The sequence below is a fragment of the Akebia trifoliata genome, chromosome 8 (assembly GCF_017979445.1).
Source record: "Akebia trifoliata isolate Shusen 1 chromosome 8, ASM1797944v1, whole genome shotgun sequence".
Taxonomy (NCBI): Eukaryota; Viridiplantae; Streptophyta; class Magnoliopsida; order Ranunculales; family Lardizabalaceae; genus Akebia; species Akebia trifoliata.
The window spans coordinates 9,890,330-9,911,712 of NC_141382.1; the positions used below are offsets into that span (position 1 = coordinate 9,890,330).

Genomic DNA, 21,383 nt, shown 5'->3' on the forward strand with positions numbered 1-21,383 from the left:
TAAAAATACACCCTTGTTAAATTAGTGATATTGGGTTCAACCCTTTGTAAATTTTAATTTTATTCAAAATGCTTTTCAAATACTTAAATTACTAAATCAAATTTAGAAAAAAAAAAATCAAAATTTCACTCTTGAATCATAAAAAAACACAAACTTGACTATAGTCAAGGTGGGTAAACCTTATCTTTCATTTTACAAGAGGGTAAATCTAATATCACCAATTTAACATGAGGAATTTATAAAATACTCTAAAAAAAAATACAAAAAATAAGGGAATTTAAGTAATATACTCATGCAAAATTAGCACTATTTCTCCCATCTAAAATGAGAGATTAGGTTTACCCCTTCCCTAAAATCAATGTCATAGATTGATGATAAATTAACCATTGAAATTTTGATTTAGTAATTTAAATTTTTGAAGGGTATTTTTAATATTTTGAATAAAAATCTAATTTGAACAATTAATTTATAATCAATCAACAATACCTACTTTTGATAAGGGGATAAACCTAATCTTGCATTTTTGTAGGGGATAGCTCTAATTAGGGCTGGCAACGAATCGATTCAGAATCGGATCAGTACAATTCCAATATCGATCCAATTTTTTTAAAATATGTACCAAATTCAATTTGATCTGAACGAATCAAAAAAATATGTGAACTGAACTCGATCTGTTTCCCTTAATCTAAAATCGATCTGAATAGATGCCTTATTTTCAAATGATTAATATTAAAAAAAAATTAAATTAAAAAAAATCTACTTTCCAACTACAAATATTGAGAGAAACCAAAAAGACTAAAATGTTTATCTATATGTATTTATATGAAATTAGGAATAAAAAAATTATTAAAATATGTTCAGATTTGATTTTTTTCAAAGCAATTGGAATATATCTGAATCCAATATGAAAATTCAATTTTTCATGTTTTTTCAGATCGGATCATTATATCCTTATTGACCACCCTATGGAGAAGGGAGAGAAATCAAAGCAAATACGACCAACTCCAACCCACGTCTTTTAAGTTTTCCTCCAAATTGACAATTTAGAGAGAATGCTCAACTCTAAACCAATCTGAAACACTATTCATTCTAGAGAGAATTTCTAAAACACCATTCGTTCTCTAAAATACTATTCATTCACTTGAAAAAATTGAAATATAGAAGGAATAAAAATGGTATTTAAAGCATATTCTACAAAAATATAAGGTCAAAAATGACCGTTATATAAAAAAATGATAAAATAAGTATTTAAAAATGTGAATAATGATTTAGAAACTCCCTCTAAATTTTTTATGATCTCAAACGTGAACAATGATTTAAAAAGAATTTCTCTAAAATAAAGACTTGTCAGAGTTGGGTTCGGATGTATCTATCTCTAAATTTAGAGTTTTAGAGACCGGATGGAGTTGATCTAAGTCATATTTTGTGTAAAAATCCTTCTATTATATTAAGAAAAATATTGGATTGGCACGGTGAAATATCATAATTTTTTCTTCTTTTACTCATTGTATTTCATATGTAATTAATCGGGTATCCACCCGTATGAGATAAGTGATTATGAGATTCACTCTCGTCGAGTAAGAAATCGCAAATGTAATATCAAATGAAAGGGAACTTTAGAAATTTTATTATTCACTCTTAGTTTTTACTAAACACTAGTAGTAATGCTGACATATCTCCAACAGACAAAGATAGAGAAAACGACGTCCATGATGTGCCCACTCCTCACCGTCATTTTTGGACTGCAACAATAACATCCTTGTTCAAGACCTCACCCCTCTAACCCTAGTTTTGTAAAGAAATACTCTCCATCTTATACTTTTAAATTTGGGAATCCTTGAAAGTGTTGTGTGTAGCAAGTGATCTTGACACGTGGATGGAATCATATTTCAAGAAGTCAACTAAAGGAAGCAACTTATATCAATGTGATTGAACCACCAAGGGTTAGCTGATTTGGTAAGAATGACTAGATTTGCTCTCTAAGTCATGTCTTCAAAACTCTATATGTCATTCCACTAAAAAGGTGATTATTTAATAATGTACACGTGCCCAGTAGAATGACACATACGACCTGTAAAAACAATATATATAAGAGAATATTAAAGTCCAAAACCTCATCAAGACCTTAGCATTGTCCAATATGTATTTTTTTCAATAATACCCCTCGTTTTATTTTTTATTGAAATAGACAATGATGTAATGGTCTTTTACATAATAAATACTATGAGCATTTAAATATTTTGAATTAAATATATTTTTTTGAAATAAATACTTTAACAATCAATATTAACATAATAAATATATTTATTATATAAATGATTAACATGTTCTTATCTTTTTCATTAAAAGACAAAATAAAATAGAGTATTATTGAAAAAAAGAAGTGTTGAACAATACTAACGTCCCCATGAGGTCGTGAATATTAGTATTCTTTTTATATATAAATATAATTAATCACTTTAAATATATAGAGATGGATCAAGGTTGATCAATTCTTCCATCTAATGCAAATCAGAGAATATATATTTTACATCTAAAAAATTGATTAATTTATAAGAATTAAAAAAAAAATTTATTACCTTAACTAAATTCAAAATCGAACCAAACTAAACCCGAACTGGATAAAAGGGAAATTACTTAATAGACAATATAGTAAGGCGTCTTTCTAAATGCACCTTGGCTTTGACGTTGTATCTTAATAATCTAATTACTAAAAATATTTCTTAAATAGTTGATTTCAACTATTTGAATGATCTTAATAATTCATGTTCAAACGTCGAGGTCATTAATTACAATTACATAAATTGTCGATCTCGAAAATTTAAATCATCGATCTCAATTATTAAACAGAGGGTGAGGGGTGTTAAAAAGAAATTTTTTACCAAATGAGCTACCAAATTATAGCTTAAAAGTTAAAGATGTTGAGAAAGAAATCCTCCCATTAGTGTTCATTAAGTAATTTTCCCTTGCAGTAAAAAAAAATAAAAAATAATAATAATATAATTTAGGGTTGGGATTCAAGATTTTAATAAACCCAAACATTTGCCTAGGGATACACAAGCAAAATATTATGTATATCCCAAGACAAACGATCTAGTTTTGTGATGGGGCGTGTATTAGACGGGGGCGTAAAAAAATCATTACTCTTACAAAAATACTTTTAATTTTTAACCAAATCAATGGTATATGTGTTATATCTTGAAGGAATAAGGGGGAGGATATAAAATGTCTAAAACGACTAAAATATTATCTATTTTAAAAGATATGATGCCCTTCATTTTCAATCTGATCGTTGAGATTTTACTATTCGTACATTAGAAACCTGAAAATCATGGTGGGTTTTTGAGACTTATTTTCTTCATCTTTATTTTCCTACTTTTACTATCGAATTATAAAATAATATAAAACACCAATAAGGTTATGTCTCATCTTATTTTACTTTCTTAATTATTTAAAAATGTCAAAATATTTTTCTGTGATATATTTTATATTTTGGTTTGTTACTTGAAAACCTTCCATTATTTAATTTTTTAATTGGCACACTAAAGATGGTGATAGATATTGTTTGTGTACAATAATGTTAGAAGCTATTATCTCCCTTATATTTTCTCTACAAAGATATTATACAAACTATACACTGTCCATGGTAAATGATGGATATCTTTGTCTTTTAAAAAGAAATTATACTTTAATAGTGTTAAATTATTTTAATTAATTAATACAATTATTATTTTTTATAATTTGTACTTGATCCTGTCTGGCTCCTCTCCCCCAAAACCCTACTTTCTAATAAAATTTTATAGCAATTCTTCGTTCTTGAGAATCCTTAGAATGTATGTCGATGATCAAATCAATATTCAATTTTAAATAAAATTACGCACCTTAATCTTTAATTTATTTGTTTCTTATTTCTAGTTTATCAAATACGATTAATTATAATGCATGCTGTCTTTTTCATGCATGTCATGCTTAGAGCCATTAACGTTGTACTTATTATGGGATTTCAATTGTAGAGTTTTGAACATAGTGATCATGTATTAACAAAATGTTATAATACGTCTAATAGGTTCATACATATATTGCTCAACAATTCCTCCACGTTATAATTTCAAAGAGATAATCCTAGTAATAATCTTTGTTACATGATCTATAAGCCCCCAAAAGCAAGGGCGGAGCTAGTAAGGAGTTGGTGGGGCGACACCCCCTATATTTTCAACTAAAAACATGACCCATTTGCCTATTTCCTCACCTCTCTCCCCATTTGCCCCTACACTCTTACCTCCCTCTAAATCCCTCTTTCCCAATTTTTTGTAGATGACATTGCCTCTTCATCGGGTCTTCTCATATATTAATTGAAAATGACTTAAATATCATTTTTTTCAATTTCTAATAAAAAATCTCTTAATTTATCTTTAAAATCATTCATTTTCAAGTTCTTCAACTATATAACTAATCATAGTTTGTCCACACTACAAGAAAATCCTAGTTTTATCCCTACCCAAAAGAATTTTATTCAAGTATCAACTATACTTTTTGGTAAAAAAATTTTGAATCAGGCCTGTATTTGGGTTTTGCCCAGTTCATAGATCATGGTCTTGTCTAAGAACTGATCTTGAGGCACGTGCAACGCATGCACATGACATATACTAAGTAAGTGACAATACATCATTGTTGGGGACTCCTAAAAAATTAATGATCATATTGAGTATTGGACTCACAACCTATAAGCATTCTTAGAAGTCCATGAATAAATAAACTCGTACAATTATAAGAACGTCCGCAAATATGTGGTATATATGGTAAAATTTCGTGTCCCTTCGATGAATAGTTTGTGACTTGGTGCGTTTGGTTGCTGTAATGCAGTTAAAAGCTGGTTTCCGTCGTACCCTGAGTCCCTGACAAGTGATAGGGACATTGTTCTCAAATTATTGCCTGGTTTCCTAAATTTGAGGATACTGAAGGGTAATTTGGAACTGCGAAGATATTTTAAAACGGATGTCAAACCTACTTTTACGTGCGAAGTAGGTAGGCAGGGGAGGTTTGAGATTTTTCCATCAAACGAACGGCTAAGATGAGAGAATATTATGTAGAGATTCTAATAAAAGATTATTTAGTAAGAAAGGGATATTAGAAAACATATCCTTTCCACATCTCAACTGTTCATCAAACTGCGTTTGACCTTCGAAAAGTTTTAAAAAAAAAAAAAAATTATTATTATTATTAAATAGTCTTGGGAAAATAATTAGAGTGTTTTCATTAAAAGTTGAAGGAAAAGGGTATTTAGGTTATTTCTTATTAATTTATCCAAGAAGACATAAGTCAAGCAAGAATGTCATCAATTTAGAAGTGATAGGATTTGCTTAGAAGTGATAGGATTTGCTTTCTAGGTCATGACTTTAAATTTTCATATACACGTGACAGAGTGGGATGGTGCTTGCGGCCACGTAGACTAGTCTCACTTAAGGTGGGGATATCCAAAAACAAAATATTCATCAAAAGCCAACATGCCTCCTTATGCGTTTATCTTCTCAAATATATTAATGCAAAAATGACCTTATAACCCTCATCTACAACTTGAAATTAAAATCCCTTTCAAAATCAATCATCTCGAGCTTATTAGGTTATATATATATATATATAGGGTCCCGTTTGGCACCCTAAGTTTTACCACACACTTTAACAAACGCGTTTTGTCTTACATGGGTTAGAAGTTTCGGAATGAGCTGATTTTTGGTGAGGATGATCTCTATGGTGAGGAGATCATCCTCACCAAAAATCAGCTCATTCCAAAACTTCTAACCCCATCAAAAATGGTTTACAAAAAATGGACGGTCCACAATTTTTCAACGTGTAAACATAGGGCTAAACATTTCGGAATGGGCTGATTTTTGGGGAGGATGATCTTCTAATCATAGAGATCATTCTCACCAAAAATCAGCCCATTCCAAAACTTCTAACCCATGTAGGACAAAAAACGTTTGTTAAAGTGTGGTAAAACTTAGGGTGTTGAACATTTCCCATATATATATATATATATATATATTCTTTTTTATCATGGTCTTCAATCTTGATATTACTATTTGTTAACCTTTGAACCTAAAGAAATTTTTTTTTTTTTTTGAAGTAGAAGATGATGTTATTTAATGATTGAAAATTCTAGATTTTCTACTTGAGATATTAAGGCAAGGTAATGATGGATTGAAGATGAAGTTAAACATATTAAAATTAATTTACTATAAAACTTGAAGATAATTGATTTTAAGAAGAAAGTTTGATCTGAAAATGATAATAAGAATATTTAATTATGAAAATATAGGAGTACTACAAATATTCACCAAAATGTAGAGGGGTTTCTAAATAATCTAAAAATTTAAGGGATGACAATTTCAAAAGAGACATATCATTTGAATAATGCTGAAGTGACCTCACATCGCACACCCTGACGTGAAAGTGTATGGGAACCATAGATATTTTTTCGAGAGACGAGAGAAAAAGCATCTATGATTCCTATCCACTTTTCTTGTCAAGAAGTGAGATATGAGGTCTAATCTTGAAGTCACTCCAACACGACTCATATCATTGTGTTGAAAAAATAAGGGTATCTCGAATATTCACCAAAATGTAGTTGAGTGTTAAAACACTAAAAAATTAAGGAGGCCAAAACAATTGAGGGGAAGGTGGGAGGCACATTATTTTTTAGGATAGGTTAGGGGGCAAGATTGTCAAAATCAAGTTAAAATATAGAGGTATCTCAAATAAGACTTAATGTAGAGGTGTTCTTTAAATCACTAAAAAAGTTGCGCGGGGCGGTAGAGGCAACTACCCCTGACTCCGCCCCCACTGGAACATATGCTCTTTCCAACAAATTACCTAGGGATTCCCACAAAAATTAATACCTATAAAATAATATTGATTTTTACTTTTTTTCCTTCCCATCTCAGTCGTATAGTTTGAAAACTTAAAACGATTAAATTGTTTTTAAGTTAGAACTATAAAAAGCAAATATAATTTAATTGTTAATTTTTTATGAAATATTAATTAATAGCTAATAGACTAATTAATTGTATTATAAATCAAGATCCTCTACCAATTCCTTAGATTCACAAAGCCCATTTGTGCCCCACTAATTAATAAATAATCATTAACTAGTGGGCACATGTTGTGTTAGTTTATTTGAGGGACATTGGTTTACAATCATATTTCCACTAAATAAATAATATTAAGGGAATCCACCTGTTGATTAGGTGGGTAAGGAAAAAACTTTGACGTAGGCCGCTCGCTTTAAAACATTTAGAAACCCTCTTCATTGGATTACACGTGGAATTTTCAAGGAGGTATTTCAAAATTTGTTGAAAATATAAGGGTGTGAAATAAGTTTAAAACGCCACATGTCTTATAACGAGGAGGGTTCCTTCAAAATTTGATGGGGGGGGGGGGGGGGGGGGAGGTAATGGAATTTGGTTGCATCGACTGTCATACCACCTAGTTATATGGATCACAGATCAATTAATATTCAAAATCTTTATTCGAGTATAACATGAATGTACATTATAAATTTTTAAGAGTTCTTAAAAAGTATTATTTCTTCATCAACACATTTTAAATTTAAGGGTTTTCATCTATTTTGAAATCCTTGGATTAGAAAAAAAAAATTATTATAATTTTTGAAAATTGATACAAATCATGAATACTAGAGGGTTGACATGTCATTTATGTCTTCATGCCGTAGTTTAAAAATGAGTCGTGTTGGCCCCAAGAGTGTATCTCATATCACACGTTCAGACGTGAAAGTGTATAAGAACCATAGATGTTTTTCTTTAAGATATAAGTCAAAAAGCATTTATGATTTCTACACACTTTTACGACGAGGTGTAATGTGTCATATGAGGTACAATCTCAAGGACACTTTAGCATTGTTTTTGAAAAATATGTCGGAGATTCAAGATGACTTTCTTGACATTTTGGATTTCGACTTAAAAAAATTTGACCATATCATCTAGATTTTATATTTTTGATAAAAATAATTAGTTATTTAATGATTTAAAATATTTTGTGAGTGAGCATCTTCTAAGCATTTTATAATATATAAAAAAAAAAATTTAAATATTCAAAACGGAGTTAAATAGTTTGTCACTCTATCTCGTTCGGACGAGTCTACTCGGTACCCATGGGGGTTGGTGTGAGACCAGACGTGTTTCGAATCTAAACGTAAATGCATCGAAACGTACGGTTGGGATGAAAGGAGAAACAGATCTATTACGGTGGGAATATCTAGATAATGCTTTCCCATTCTAGCCCTACGTTTGACGTAGAGTGTCAAACGATGTTGGGACAATATCAACCGTTCACTACAAGTTTCGTTACAATGTCACAATTTCGTTACTATTTCACTGTTTGAATAAGATGGGTAATATCGTAATAATAATAAAGATCAGGGGATATTTAAATCGGGGTCACAGCTTAAATTCCAAAAAAAAACAGAGAGAAGTAGAGCATCGATCACGCGCCAAGAAGCGATTTTCTGGCGCGAATTGCTGCAAAGTAGCAGCTCTGTCTGCTGGTTCAACTAAACCGAAGCCACTCTCCTACATAAAGGGTTCTCTCTCAAATCTCTCCTCTTCTTCGTTCCAGTTTTGATTTCCTCTACAAAACCCACAATTTCTTACAAGATTTCATCAGCCCATCAACGAAAATTTTCCCCCCAAATTGATACATCTTGACTGGGTTTGTGGAGAACGAAAATGGGTTCAGAGCTGATTTACAGAGGCCATGAAACCCAAACAATGGCAGATGTAGATTACCCAAAGCCACCTAAACCTTGGATCTCTGTAACTCGTCCAATCAACTATTTGCTTCGCGAACAGCGTCTCGCTTTCATCCTAATTGGAATCGCAATCGCCACTCTCTTCTTCACCATCCTCCCTTCTTCGTCCCCTTCTCATTTCAACAATAACTTCGAATACCAAACGATCCCTGATTCGTATTCTGGATCGAGTCAACTCTCTCACCGAATTGTTTACGAAAACCGTGGTGGGTTCAGATCAGTGCATTCAGGTGGGAAGATCCCTCTTGGTTTGAAACGAAAGGGGCTTCGAATCGTTGTTACTGGTGGAGCTGGGTTTGTTGGGAGCCATCTTGTGGACCGTTTGATTGCGCGTGGAGATAGCGTGATTGTGGTTGATAATTTCTTTACTGGAAGGAAAGAGAACGTTATGCATCATTTCGGAAACCCTAGATTTGAGCTCATACGTCATGATGTGGTGGAACCCTTGTTGTTGGAGGTCGATCAGATCTATCATCTCGCTTGCCCTGCTTCACCAGTTCATTATAAGTTCAACCCAGTCAAGACCATCATATCCTTTCCTTGATTCAATCTCTGGGTTTCGTTTCTATTTTGATTTGGGGATTTGGGGGTTTGGGTATCTTCTCACGCGCGACCACGCGCACGTTTCACAGAGAGAGACTCAATTAACCATGCGCGTGTGAGCGCGTGAACACTCCGTTTTTTATTTAATTTTTATTCGTTATTATTTGGGTTTTTTCCTTGATTCGATTAGTGTTTTTTACAAGACGAATGTTGTTGGAACTCTGAACATGCTTGGATTAGCGAAGAGGGTTGGTGCGCGGTTTTTGCTAACGAGCACCAGTGAGGTGTACGGTGATCCTCTGCAACACCCACAGGTTGAGACCTACTGGGGCAACGTAAATCCCATTGGTAAGTCACCTAAATCTGACCCACATCTGACATTTCGTAATGTATGCAACCGGCGCACGTTAGTAAGACTGGCTGTAATGTTATCTAATTTGTGCTTATGGAGACTTGACCACAAACGGAGTCCACAGCCCCAATGCTTAGTAAATCAAAATGTTCGATTTTTTTAGGCGCATTTTAGGAAAAGGGAATCATTTTCTTGTAATAAAAAAAAATTCCCAAGTTTTAGTGAAAATTTTCTTGAAAATCTGAGTGAACAATGGAATCATCATCAATTATTATCACCCCATGTGGTGTAATGCTGGAATCTGACACATTGGAGTTGAAATCTGACACATGTGGTGGTGGTGGTGGTGTCAGGTGTTAGGAGTTGCTACGATGAGGGAAAGCGAACGGCGGAAACTCTGACCATGGATTACCACAGAGGAGCTGGGGTTGAGGTAATTATTTTATTTTATTACTATTTATCTTAGAGATTTGTATTCATGATTCCTAGGGATTAGTATAGATTTTGTGGAGATCAGATGTTTTACTTTGTTGGGGTTGTTTGGCAGGTGAGAATTGCTAGGATCTTCAACACTTATGGACCTCGAATGTGCATCGATGATGGTCGTGTTGTTAGTAATTTCGTGGCTCAGGTGAAGTTTAATTTTTTTTTTTTTTTGGGGTAGAATTTAATAATTTAAAGAAATTTTCTTTTATATTTTAATTACAATTTTTTTTTTGTGGTGTTAAATATAAATATTGTACAGGCATTAAGGAAGGAGCCATTGACTGTTTATGGAGATGGGAAGCAAACCAGGAGTTTCCAATACGTTTCAGATCTGGTAAAATTAAAATCTTTATTATTATTATTATTAATATAAGTATTTTCTTGCTCTGCTGTCTTAATGTGGTCAATTGTGTGTGAGGGGCTTATTGTAGGGCTAGATTTGGAATTAAGTAAAATTGGTTACTCAGTCATTATGTAGGGTTTCATTATGGAAAAATTGGGATATCTGAAAGTTAATTTCATAAATATTTGAGTTTTTTTTTTGTTCACAAAAAAGTCAATTCGGGTCCACAACATGGTTTTAAAACTCGTTTTGATCCATGACGAGACCAAGTCTTCTTGGACGAGATCCAATTTATTTGAGTCACCCCGGATGAGATTTAAAACCATGGTCCACAAGGGTAGTTTTGTGAATTGGGGATGGCCTCAAAACATGTTAGTTCGTGTGATGGTGTTTGGGGAAGTATTTCTAAACATGGTTTTAAATCTCGTTGGAGACCAAGACGTCTCGGTATTGTCCACCAAGGAGAATGAGACAGATAGACAAGTCAAACGTATCGGACATGATTTAAAACCATGGTTTATATGTCTCATTGTTGAACAAGACGACTCAAACTCAAATGTATCGGAAACTCATCCGAAACGTCAAAACGAGTTTTAAAACCATGCTTCTAAATGCATGCACCTGGTGGAAAACAAATTCTATGGATATTTCAAACATTAATTTATATATATTGCCCTTAATGGATAACCTTTTAATTGAGAAGATATGAAGTATAGTATTATTGAAAAATGTTGGTTAGGTGAGGAAAATGGGTTAATTATTAAATGTTAAAAAATGAGTGGTCGATAGTTCAGTAGTAGACACCTACCTGACTCGATTGCTGTTTGTCTCTATTTGTTAATTGAGATATGATTGGGAAGTTGGGTAGAGATTAGAAAGCATGGGCTGTATTTCTTTGAATTTTCAGATTTTGAGGTGAAGGTTGGTAGTGGGGAAGGGGACTGACTGACCTTTTCTACCATATTTGTTGATTATTCATAAATAAATGTGATAATAATTTTTTGATGGGTCAACGTTGATTGGTACAGGTGGAGGGTCTGATGCGATTGATGGAAGGAGAGCATGTGGGGCCTTTCAATCTTGGTAACCCTGGGGAATTCACCATGTTAGAACTTGCTCAGGTATTTCTCCTTCCCTCTTTTCTATTCTATGTGATTTTTAGTTGTTGAGGGTGTTTTTGTCAATTTTATTACTCTTTTGTACAAGACCATGGTCAAGGTGTATGTCATTAGTTTTTGAAAACATGGGTTTTTTTTTGTCCTTTGGTTTAGACTTGAATTTAGACAGACTATTGACAAATGCTAGGTGACCCCATTTCTGTGGGCATAGACAAAAAAAAAAAAAAAAAGAGAGCCTTACTGGTGATTTATAGCCTCTAAATTCAAGCAATTTTTTTTTTCTTCAATCAAGGACCTGAAAAGTACCTTGATCGAATGGCTACAAATTATTGATCATGCATGATATAGTTTTTTGATGGTCTGTGGTGAGGATATGACACATGTCCCATGCCTGGAATTTCATTTATAATAAGTTGGGGGTATGTATGAATGCAGGTGGTGCAGGAAACGATAGATCCAAATGCTAAGATAGAGTTCAGACCCAACACAGAGGATGATCCCCACAAGAGGAAACCTGACATCTCGAAGGCTAAGGAGCTGTTAGGGTGGGAGCCCAACGTGGCACTCCGCAAGGGTCTGCCACTCATGGTCTCCGACTTCCGTCAACGTATCTTTGGTGATCACAAGGAAGGTGGTTCCACCTCTTAATCCATTAATAGTTCATCATCTCCGAATGTTCCTAAATGTAGTAGCAGTAGTTCAGCAGCAGTGACATGCTCTCTCCCTCTCTCTGGCATTTGTTATGTTCTCCTTATGAGTAATTTTTTTTGTTTTATTTGGCTTGTTTTAAGGTTTTTTTCTTTTTTTTTAAGGTTTAAAATCATAATAGACAGCAAGTTTTGCAATGTCAAGAGATATCTTTCATGTATTTTTTATTTTCTGTTTCATGCATCTGTGATAGTAAATAACAATAGAAGCAATATAAAATTTCAATTATTTGAAGGTGAGAAATTGAGACTATCTGAAAAATGCACCATCTTCAACCTCGGGCTAGATGAATCATTTAACTCGGTTTACAAATTATGAAAATAATTATAATTTTTTTTATGAAATATGTAGACTAGAAGATGTTTAATAATACGATACTTTTACTTAGATAAAATGTATTTAAATTCTAAATAATGAATTGTTTTAATTAAAATATGCAGAATCCCATTTTACTCATCTTATATATCTTGCGAGATTCTGCAGTCGACTGCAATGTGCTTATCTATCTCATTCATGGACGATGCCGAGATGGTAATGACTTGGGTTAGTTATCGTGGTCTCGGATGAGATTTGACACCATGACTTCGATTCATTTAGCTATAATTGATCTCCCACTGAGAAAACAACTTTAGCAAAGTTAAAACTTCAATTACTTTCTTCTCATTGAGATTTAAAAGAAACGTGAGTACAAGTAGCTATCTCATCTGAAAAGGGAACTTGGCAAGACATTATAGATGATTTGGGGAGGGGGGTATTTCAGTCTTTTGAAAGAGAGATGGAGAAAGGGTATGTCAAATATTTACCAAAACCTTAGGCTTTCGTAATTATGGGTTCTACACTCAAGGACGTTCTATAAGAAATGACAAAAGCGTTGATATGTATATATATATATATATAGAGAGAGAGAGAGAGAGAGATGTTTCACTCATGAATTTGGTAGTGTTTGGGGGAAAAGGTAAGAGGTCCCCCACACGAAAGAAACAAGTATTGGTCCCCCATCAAAACAGAGAGAAAAGTACCCTACCCAGACCTTCTCTGCCCATTTGTTAGTTTTGAGATTCAAAATTGGAATCTCACCTACCTTTGCTAAATGCTTAATAAATTTCCACACTTGTCTTCTACTTCCTGCATCATTTTCTAAGCTTTCAACACCACCTTTCTTCCCCCCCCCCCCCCCCTACCCTTTGATCAACATAACCATAATAATAATAAGAGTCGTGCTGGGGGTTGACACAGGATTTACTGTGATTCTCACAATTCTGATGTCAGAATTGTGAGACTTTGCAGTAAAAACCGTGTCACCTCAGCATTACTGTAATAATAATAATATCATCACATTTCTTGACGTGAAAGTGGATAGGAAATACTTCCACTCGTATCTCGATGAAATGCATCTATGATTCCCATACATTTTCAGATCAAGATGTGCAATGAGATTCCAGCTTGTGAGGTCACTTCACAATTATTCTAATAATAATAAAGTATTATCCGAAAGATAAGTAGTCATCATAAAAGTTGAGAAGGTTTGAATCATTCAAACCCCAAGCTCCTCCGATCATTCATTGGACTTGTCAACAACAATGGAAGATTTACTTGAAAACTCCCGTAGATATATGAGCCGTTGCCCACTTGGTTAAAGGATCAAACTGTCAGAAGAGTACAGTACCAGATCGTGCCAACCCCCCCAATCCAAAACCCATTGCACCACCCAGAATCTTTGGGATAGGAATTACATATTTTCTTTGTAAAAGCAACTATAAAACTATACCCTAACCATAGAAATATACAAATGGAAAACCTTGGTTAGTGAGTCAAACTGTCGGCGAAAAGAATTGCTTCACTTCAACCCTGATCATTGCTTCATTCATTTCAAATATCCAAAGGAATGGAAATGGTCTTATATGATCCATAGGCCTTAATTCTACATTACTTTACCTTCTCATTACCTTGGTTGTAACCACAATAGTGGGGAGATTGAAGAAGATTGTTCATAGAATTAAGAGCAGCTTGTTAAAGAGGTGTTCTTGCGGAATGCTATGTAACTGATTCATTCCAACTCAATCAAATTAAAATGAAAAAAATTTATATGGCATTAAAATCAACTATGATTTACAGAGCTGAATGTTGGGGCAATATTGAGCATAATAGAGATTAGAATGCTGGGATCAACATAAAGCTATACATGAACCCATTCACAAAAGTGTCACAATAACTCTATTTAGGTTAGGTGATAAATTAAGGGCAAATTCATTCAGATGATTTTGACATGTGCAACGAAGACTAAACAGCCTTGGTCAGGTTGTGGTTTTCTCTCTCTAACTTTCCATCATTACTTTTCTAAAGTCGCCTTAACCTCCTTGTTCTTTTCCATTTTCCTACATCACTACTAAAAAATATCCAGAGGAAGACCAAAATGGAGGTGGATTGAGGTGTACCAAGTACAACTACGCAACGGCCCTTCAATAACAGAAGACATGGCCTCAAGTGTCATAGATCCACAATAATATATGATCACGCAAAGACTACATCTAGAATCATACACCCATGGCATCGTCTACAGATCCCCAATGTAGACATAACACTGACAAATACAAATATGAAACTAGCATATGGATATGAGGAAATCGTTCTGCCACATATACTAGAGCATTTGATGGGTCAACTCAATACTGTAACGATCCAAACTGCAGTAATAGGATTTTAACAATCACTTTGTTTTCTTACCACATATACGGTCTACAACATTAACTGTTAGTACAACCCCATGTAAAATACAAGAATTAATAAGTTATTGGCATTCATCATCTCACTTCTGTAAAAATTCATGTTGGACACCTAAAATGAAGAAAGTTATTATTTCCTAATCCTCCCGATGGGCAGGTGAGGAAGCACCTTTCATGTATCAAGGGATTAGTACCAATGGAGTAACTTTGTAGAATAGAATTGTGTACACCTGAACCGACAAGCAATGTTCTTAAATCGACCAAGCAATCCAAGATGCATACATACACAAAAAAGCTTAAGGTAGCAAATAACAATTACCAAACCAATTTTTCTTTAAACAGCAAATTAGATAGCAGCAGTCTCGCAATTCAATTTGTCTAGGTCAACAAAAAGTCTCTAGATTTGGGATATTCTACATGACAACCCTCACCTCTCACTTAGGGTTCCTAAGAACAATGATAACAGAGTCCCCGCGAAGGAACATCTTACTGATGAACCTATCCTTATTAACTGGGTGAGCTTTCTTCTTGCCTTTCCCTGTCTTTGGTACCTGTACAAGAAATCAGAAACCAACTTAGCTGAGGTAAAGAGTAGGGAATTGATAAACAATGTTCTCTTTTACAAAATCTACCTCTGTCCACATCTCCCTGACATTTTCAAGAACCATGTTGCAGTGCCGATCAAAGGCTCTCACTCGGCCAAGAAGCTTCTTGTTGTTCCGGCAATTAATGAGCACCTGAGGAGATGGAGGAAGTTATAAAAATGCGTGAGATCCACAACTTAAACTCGTGTTTTCAAAGAAGTTTTGGAGGCATACGCCCAAGTAGTGCATTCAAAAGAAGCACTAAAGCATATCTAGAAAAGCTTACACATACGTAAAAAAGCCCTGAAGCATCATTCCATATAAATGGGTACACACATGTGAAGCACACACTTCAGACCAAGGCATGACCCAAGGAGTATCCCTGGAATCACTCAATTGAGGTATGCCTTTCTCGCACCTTTGGTTGGTGACGTCTTCCTCATATCCTTGCATTTTCCGTCTCTTACATAGGTAGGGATATACACCAAATTCAACACAAATGAAACATGTTCATGGGGGCCACATGGATATGAGTCAAAGGAGTGATTTTTGGCAAGGCTAATGTCCTCGTCATGGAGATCATTCTTACCAAGAATCAGCTCTTTTCTATATTACTAGCCCAAAGAGAATTTCAATTGAAAATTACGTTTTCACCATTAACTTGAATTTCACATATTGTGGTTAGAAGCTTTATAAAAAATAATATGTTACCAGGATTATCTCCATGGTGAAAAGATCATCTTTCCCAAAAAAACAGCCATCACCTACACATGAATGTGTCATTTTAGTGTATTTCATTCCATGTCATAATATCCCGACCCTTCTTAGATAATTAGTTTTTTTATTTATTTAGGGGGATATTTATAAAGCCATCATACCCACTTTGTTCCCTAGACCAACAGTTTTAAACCACTACCATAGACCTCAAATCAATAAGAGCAGATACACTACCAAATCAGGGAAAAGAGAAAACACAGGCAATGCATGTAAGAGGATTGCACAAAGTAAGACTAGAGAACCAAAGAAGCACAATCATAAAATCTCATTCTTCAACCCTGCTATTAACAATTGAATGACTCAAATATTTACTTTATGGGTCCTGCATTGTGAAGAACTTTACCTGAGTGTTATTCTTGACACTCATCATCAAGACAGATAATGGGCCCGTGTTAAATTCCTCTTCCTCAGTCTTGCCTGCCTGTCACAAATACTTTCGTAAGCATCAATAATGCATGCATTGGTACACACAAAAACAGAATCTAATTACTCATGTTAAGGTTAGGTTCCAACCCCTCTGTTTGAAGGAAACATGTGACAGTGACTTCAGATTTTATAATGAAATAAAGAAAACAGGTTTATGACATATCACCATACAGAAACAATATAGCAATCTCAATCAAGGAGCTAACATGCAACCAGACCAACCTTTATTCAATCAATTATATTCCATTAAATTAGTAAAATACCAGTTATCACTTGTAGACTAAAGGCTAACCAAGCCTAAAAGTAGAAAACCTCTACTTGCAAAACAAATAAATAGCCCCGATCAACACCTAGCTGATATTAAGACAAACAAGTTCTTTCTTTCTTTCTTTTACAGTAAGCCTATTTTTAATGTGATCAGTAACTCAACGCTGGTAGGATTCAAACCTAGATATATGGTATCATCACCCAAAGACTTTACGAACTAAACTAGTTGGCACCTGCAAGACGAACTAGTTCTCTACCATTGAGGTGAAGAAATGCATGTGAAGTTTGATAAATTTAGCTCTAAATAGTAGGAACCAGGAATGAAATAGAACTATCTATGCCAAGAAGCAAGGAAACACAATAGGTTATAGAGATGCAAGCCCCTCCTACAACAGAAGTGATGTAGCAGTTGCTCGTAAAAAAAAGTTCATTTCCAATCATTACTGGGCAAGGTTCTCAAAAGCACTAGGCACACCTGGGGCGATGAGAGGGTCGCTTCGCCTAGGCTTGCCTTTTGGTTGACTAGGCTTTTTTTATTCCTTGACAATGAACATACCTGATACCTTCATATTTTATTATAATTTTACATAATGTTATGAGGGAAAAAAATATTTTGGAATACTTTATAATTGTCAATTCTTCTATTGTATGAGTTTTGGTCTTTTAGAAACCTTTTTGTACTTACAACTTCTAAAGATTAAATAGTAAATCACAAAATTTTAAAAATCTTGGAAAAAAAATGTAAATGATTTCTTTTTTAATTTTGGAGTGTTTGTAGTGACAAAAGGTAGTAAAAAAGAGAAGACAATAACCAAGATACCCTTAATAGGGTATGGGAAAATTGATTGTAAAAGAAAAGAAACAAAACAATAGGAATATTAAAATGGTTTGGATAAGTTTGGATTTTTCTCTAAAAAGTAATCCACATAAATTCAAGAGTGTGTTGATTTTCAAAAGTTGTTTTTAGGCTTTATAACACTAGAACAAGGGAACCAATAGAAAGAAGAAAATGATCGTGTTATGAAAGGGGCAGTCAAGACCTCGCCTTAGCTCGCCTAGGCCATCACCTTGACCCTCACCATTTGGGCGCCTTTGTATTTCAGCACCTAATGGAGTGTCTAGAGAAGGCAAGGCAATTTGGCCTCGCATTGCAATGCTTGGTCCCTAGGCGAGCACCTTTGACACTTTTGACAACACTGTTATTGGGGAAACAAATGCATACAACTCAGGTCAAACAATCCCAAAACGTCCAAAGACCCACTCACAGCATTTGTTTTAAGATCCAAAATGGGCTTTCCTAAACCCAAACGTCTAGCCTAATTAACTATTTTTGGTACAATTTCGGTTTTTTTTCAGAACCTCTAAAGGTCTCAGCTTCAATTTTTGGAGTTTTAAATTCAGATCCACTGTTGTAATCTAGTACCAAAACTGAGGTAAGCTTATTTATTTTCCTTGTTGTAGAGTTTCTATTGGAAAGTAACTCATTCAAGAAGTATTATTAGTTTTTCACAGAGGAAGTACACCTTTGATCTTCTAGATGAGACTGATTTACCTGGTTACAAGCCTGGTGATACACTCATGGATCCTAAACAGAGGTAAACTATAGATTAGGGGACTTGTTGGATCATTGAATTATCTTACTATTACTGGATGAGATGTCACTATTACAAAGAAGAATTGAAGTCTGAGGGATCAAAATTTTCCATACAACTTGACCAAAGCTCATATTACTATAGAACAATGGAAATCATAGTATGAACCCAAACCTACAAGCCACCACGATATGATTGGCAGTCAAAATACATACAATCTCAAATCTAATCAAAGAAACATACAATCAGTGAATTCTAATGAAATTAAAAAAAAAAAAAGGCAGACGAGAAAAGAACACTGTAATACAAACAATACCAAAAAAAATTAAAAAAAAAATGCAAATCCATAGAAAATAAAAATAGAACCAAAATAATTAGGGAATCCCCACAACTAGTAATCATTTTAATGCCATAATATCAAAATTAAAGTTCTAAGGTCAGGTGTATGTTACTTACAGTTGCATCCTCCTCCATGGGCCGACTGAAAACGGGGAAAAAAAAAAGATCAGCGATTCCAGTGATGAGCGACAAGTTAGAAAAAGAGGATTTTCGTTTAAAGAAGAAAATAATAAAAATTAAAATAAAAGAAATTTATCAACGAAAAACAAGACTATTATGCATGATTAAACTAGATTTCTTCCGGGTAATAATAATTGTGTTTTTTTCTTACGCATAAAATTCAAGATTTTGAAATTAAACCAACGAGAAATCAAATTACTGAAACTAAGTAACATTAGTACAGAGAAGTGAGAAATGATCGATTCGATACCTCATCTTGAATCAAAGAAGCTGAATCTGACTTCCTAAGATTTCTTCGATCGATTCTGCAAATAGAGAGGGGTTAGGGTTACTACTTGAGTGGGAAATTGTTACTGGTTCTTGAAATTTCCTCCAAAAGAAGATCAGATCGTGAAATACGAGCGAGAGATGAAAATTTAACTTTACCAGTGTTAGGGTTTAGGGTTTTGCCCTGTTCTTGCTCCCGCCTTTCCCCTACAGAGTTGAAATAGAGCGAACGACCAGACGTATTTATAGATGGAGGAATGTTAATGTATCTCCCATAAATACCTCTCATGCGAATTAGGGCCAAACAAAGCTCCTCGTGCACACACGTATCAATATCCTTATTTCTATGTTCCATCATCCATGATCTAGTTATATATTCTTAATGTTAATATCAATTTATAAATGAATGATCTATGAAATTATTTTGATATTTATTATAGAATAATGCTGAAGTGACTCAAGGTTGACCTCCTTTCACACTTTGTGCTTTTCATCGAGATACAAATCAAAAGCATCTATGGTTCGGAATGCAGTTCTACCCCGAAAAAGTGTGAAATGAGGTCAATCTTGAGATTACTCAATACAACTATTTACTATATAATCTTCAAAACCCTTTTAATTAGTATTCTAAATTACAAATAAACCCTTTTGATACATATGTGTTTGTACATGTCAACTTGGTTCGACATCAAAATTTGGACCTCACAAATGCCCTCACCCTCACATTTTAAGCTTAATATAATCAAGGTTTTTTTGGTCAAAAACTAAGAAAACTGCAATCTCACAATCCTTTAATCACGTTGGTGTTGTACAATGCATTTGGCCCATCATGGCTTGTGTTTAAAATAAGATACACTTTTGGCCTCCAACGAATGCACAAACAAACAAGCAAGAGGGTTGAATAAAAAAAAAACTTGTGAAAATGTAGTCTAACAAAATCCAAAGTAAGTTCTTATCATTCTAAAAAGAGAGCGGTCGTTTCGTTTAGAGTGATCACTTTGATAAGACCAACCGATCTCATCCAAGAGCAATCGACAGTTCGTTTGTTAGTTTTTTTTTTTTTTTTTTGTAATTTTATTTATAATTGATCCCCTATGAGCCAAATAGGGGAGATCAGGAAAAAAAAAAGTGTAAGGAAAAACTCGGCAAATTCACTCCACGAATGTATTTGAAGAATTTATTGGATCTTTCTTCCTTCTAATCCTTCTATTCTCGGTAAAATCTTACTTTAGAGTCTTTTTTTGTATTTGTTGTCCAACAAGTTAATGGGATAAAAGTCATAGGAAAATAGAGACTTAAATGACAAGTTCATCTTGAAATTTTTGTAAGAAAATCAAGGAATCATTCCATTACTTGTGAGGTTGAATCCTTGATCCATTATCCTTACAGTGAGAACAACGAGAAAAAAGTTCAGTCACTAACTCCCTCTCATTATCCCTTGATTTATTACCTTGATGATTCAAAAGAGAAAGAGAGTAATACCCCAATATCCCCATCTCCAAAGGAGAACAAACGAACTGGATTCAAATGAAGGAGAACAGAGGGTTAATTTTCAAAATTATAAAAACATCTTTTTTACTGCGTAATCTTCGAAAACTCTTTAACTATCTACTTAATTTAAGAGAGTTACTATTGCCACACCAACCATGTGCAATTCTTTGATAATTTACTTAAGAATTGGTGAGGTATTAGTAAAAGTTGGTGTGGCAATAACAAATCTCTAATTTAATTAATTTATGATTAATGATAATCTAACTCACTTTTTTTTATACACTCCTTGACCTGGCAGTTCACATAACCATAAATCTTTTTTACTTGTATACCCGAAGTAAAGGATCTACGATTTTGTAAAGA

The 21,383-nt window shown here is 33.9% G+C and overlaps 2 protein-coding genes and 1 pseudogene across 2 annotated transcripts; 2 read left to right on the plus strand and 1 right to left on the minus strand.

Moving 5' to 3' along the window:
• Window positions 1-8,460: 8,460 nt before the first annotated feature.
• LOC147396001 (UDP-glucuronic acid decarboxylase 2 pseudogene) lies at window positions 8,461-9,422 on the plus strand (annotated as a pseudogene).
• A 67-nt stretch (window positions 9,423-9,489) lies between these two features.
• LOC147396002 (UDP-glucuronic acid decarboxylase 4) lies at window positions 9,490-12,534 on the plus strand. Its single transcript, XM_086449893.1, has 6 exons — window positions 9,490-9,715; window positions 10,073-10,152; window positions 10,267-10,350; window positions 10,465-10,539; window positions 11,577-11,669; window positions 12,102-12,534. The coding sequence occupies exons 1-6, from the start codon at window positions 9,595-9,597 to the stop codon at window positions 12,312-12,314; spliced, it is 666 nt and encodes a 221-aa protein (XP_086306019.1). The 5' UTR covers window positions 9,490-9,594; the 3' UTR covers window positions 12,315-12,534.
• A 2,878-nt stretch (window positions 12,535-15,412) lies between these two features.
• On the minus strand, window positions 15,413-19,781 carry LOC147396003 (Small nuclear ribonucleoprotein family protein). The gene is made up of 6 exons (XM_086449895.1): window positions 19,689-19,781; window positions 19,513-19,567; window positions 19,200-19,224; window positions 16,802-16,879; window positions 15,730-15,834; window positions 15,413-15,648 (listed from the first exon to the last, which is right to left on the minus strand). The coding sequence occupies exons 2-6, from the start codon at window positions 19,515-19,517 to the stop codon at window positions 15,532-15,534; spliced, it is 330 nt and encodes a 109-aa protein (XP_086306021.1). The 5' UTR covers window positions 19,518-19,567; window positions 19,689-19,781; the 3' UTR covers window positions 15,413-15,531.
• Between the last annotated feature and the right edge of the window lie 1,602 nt (window positions 19,782-21,383).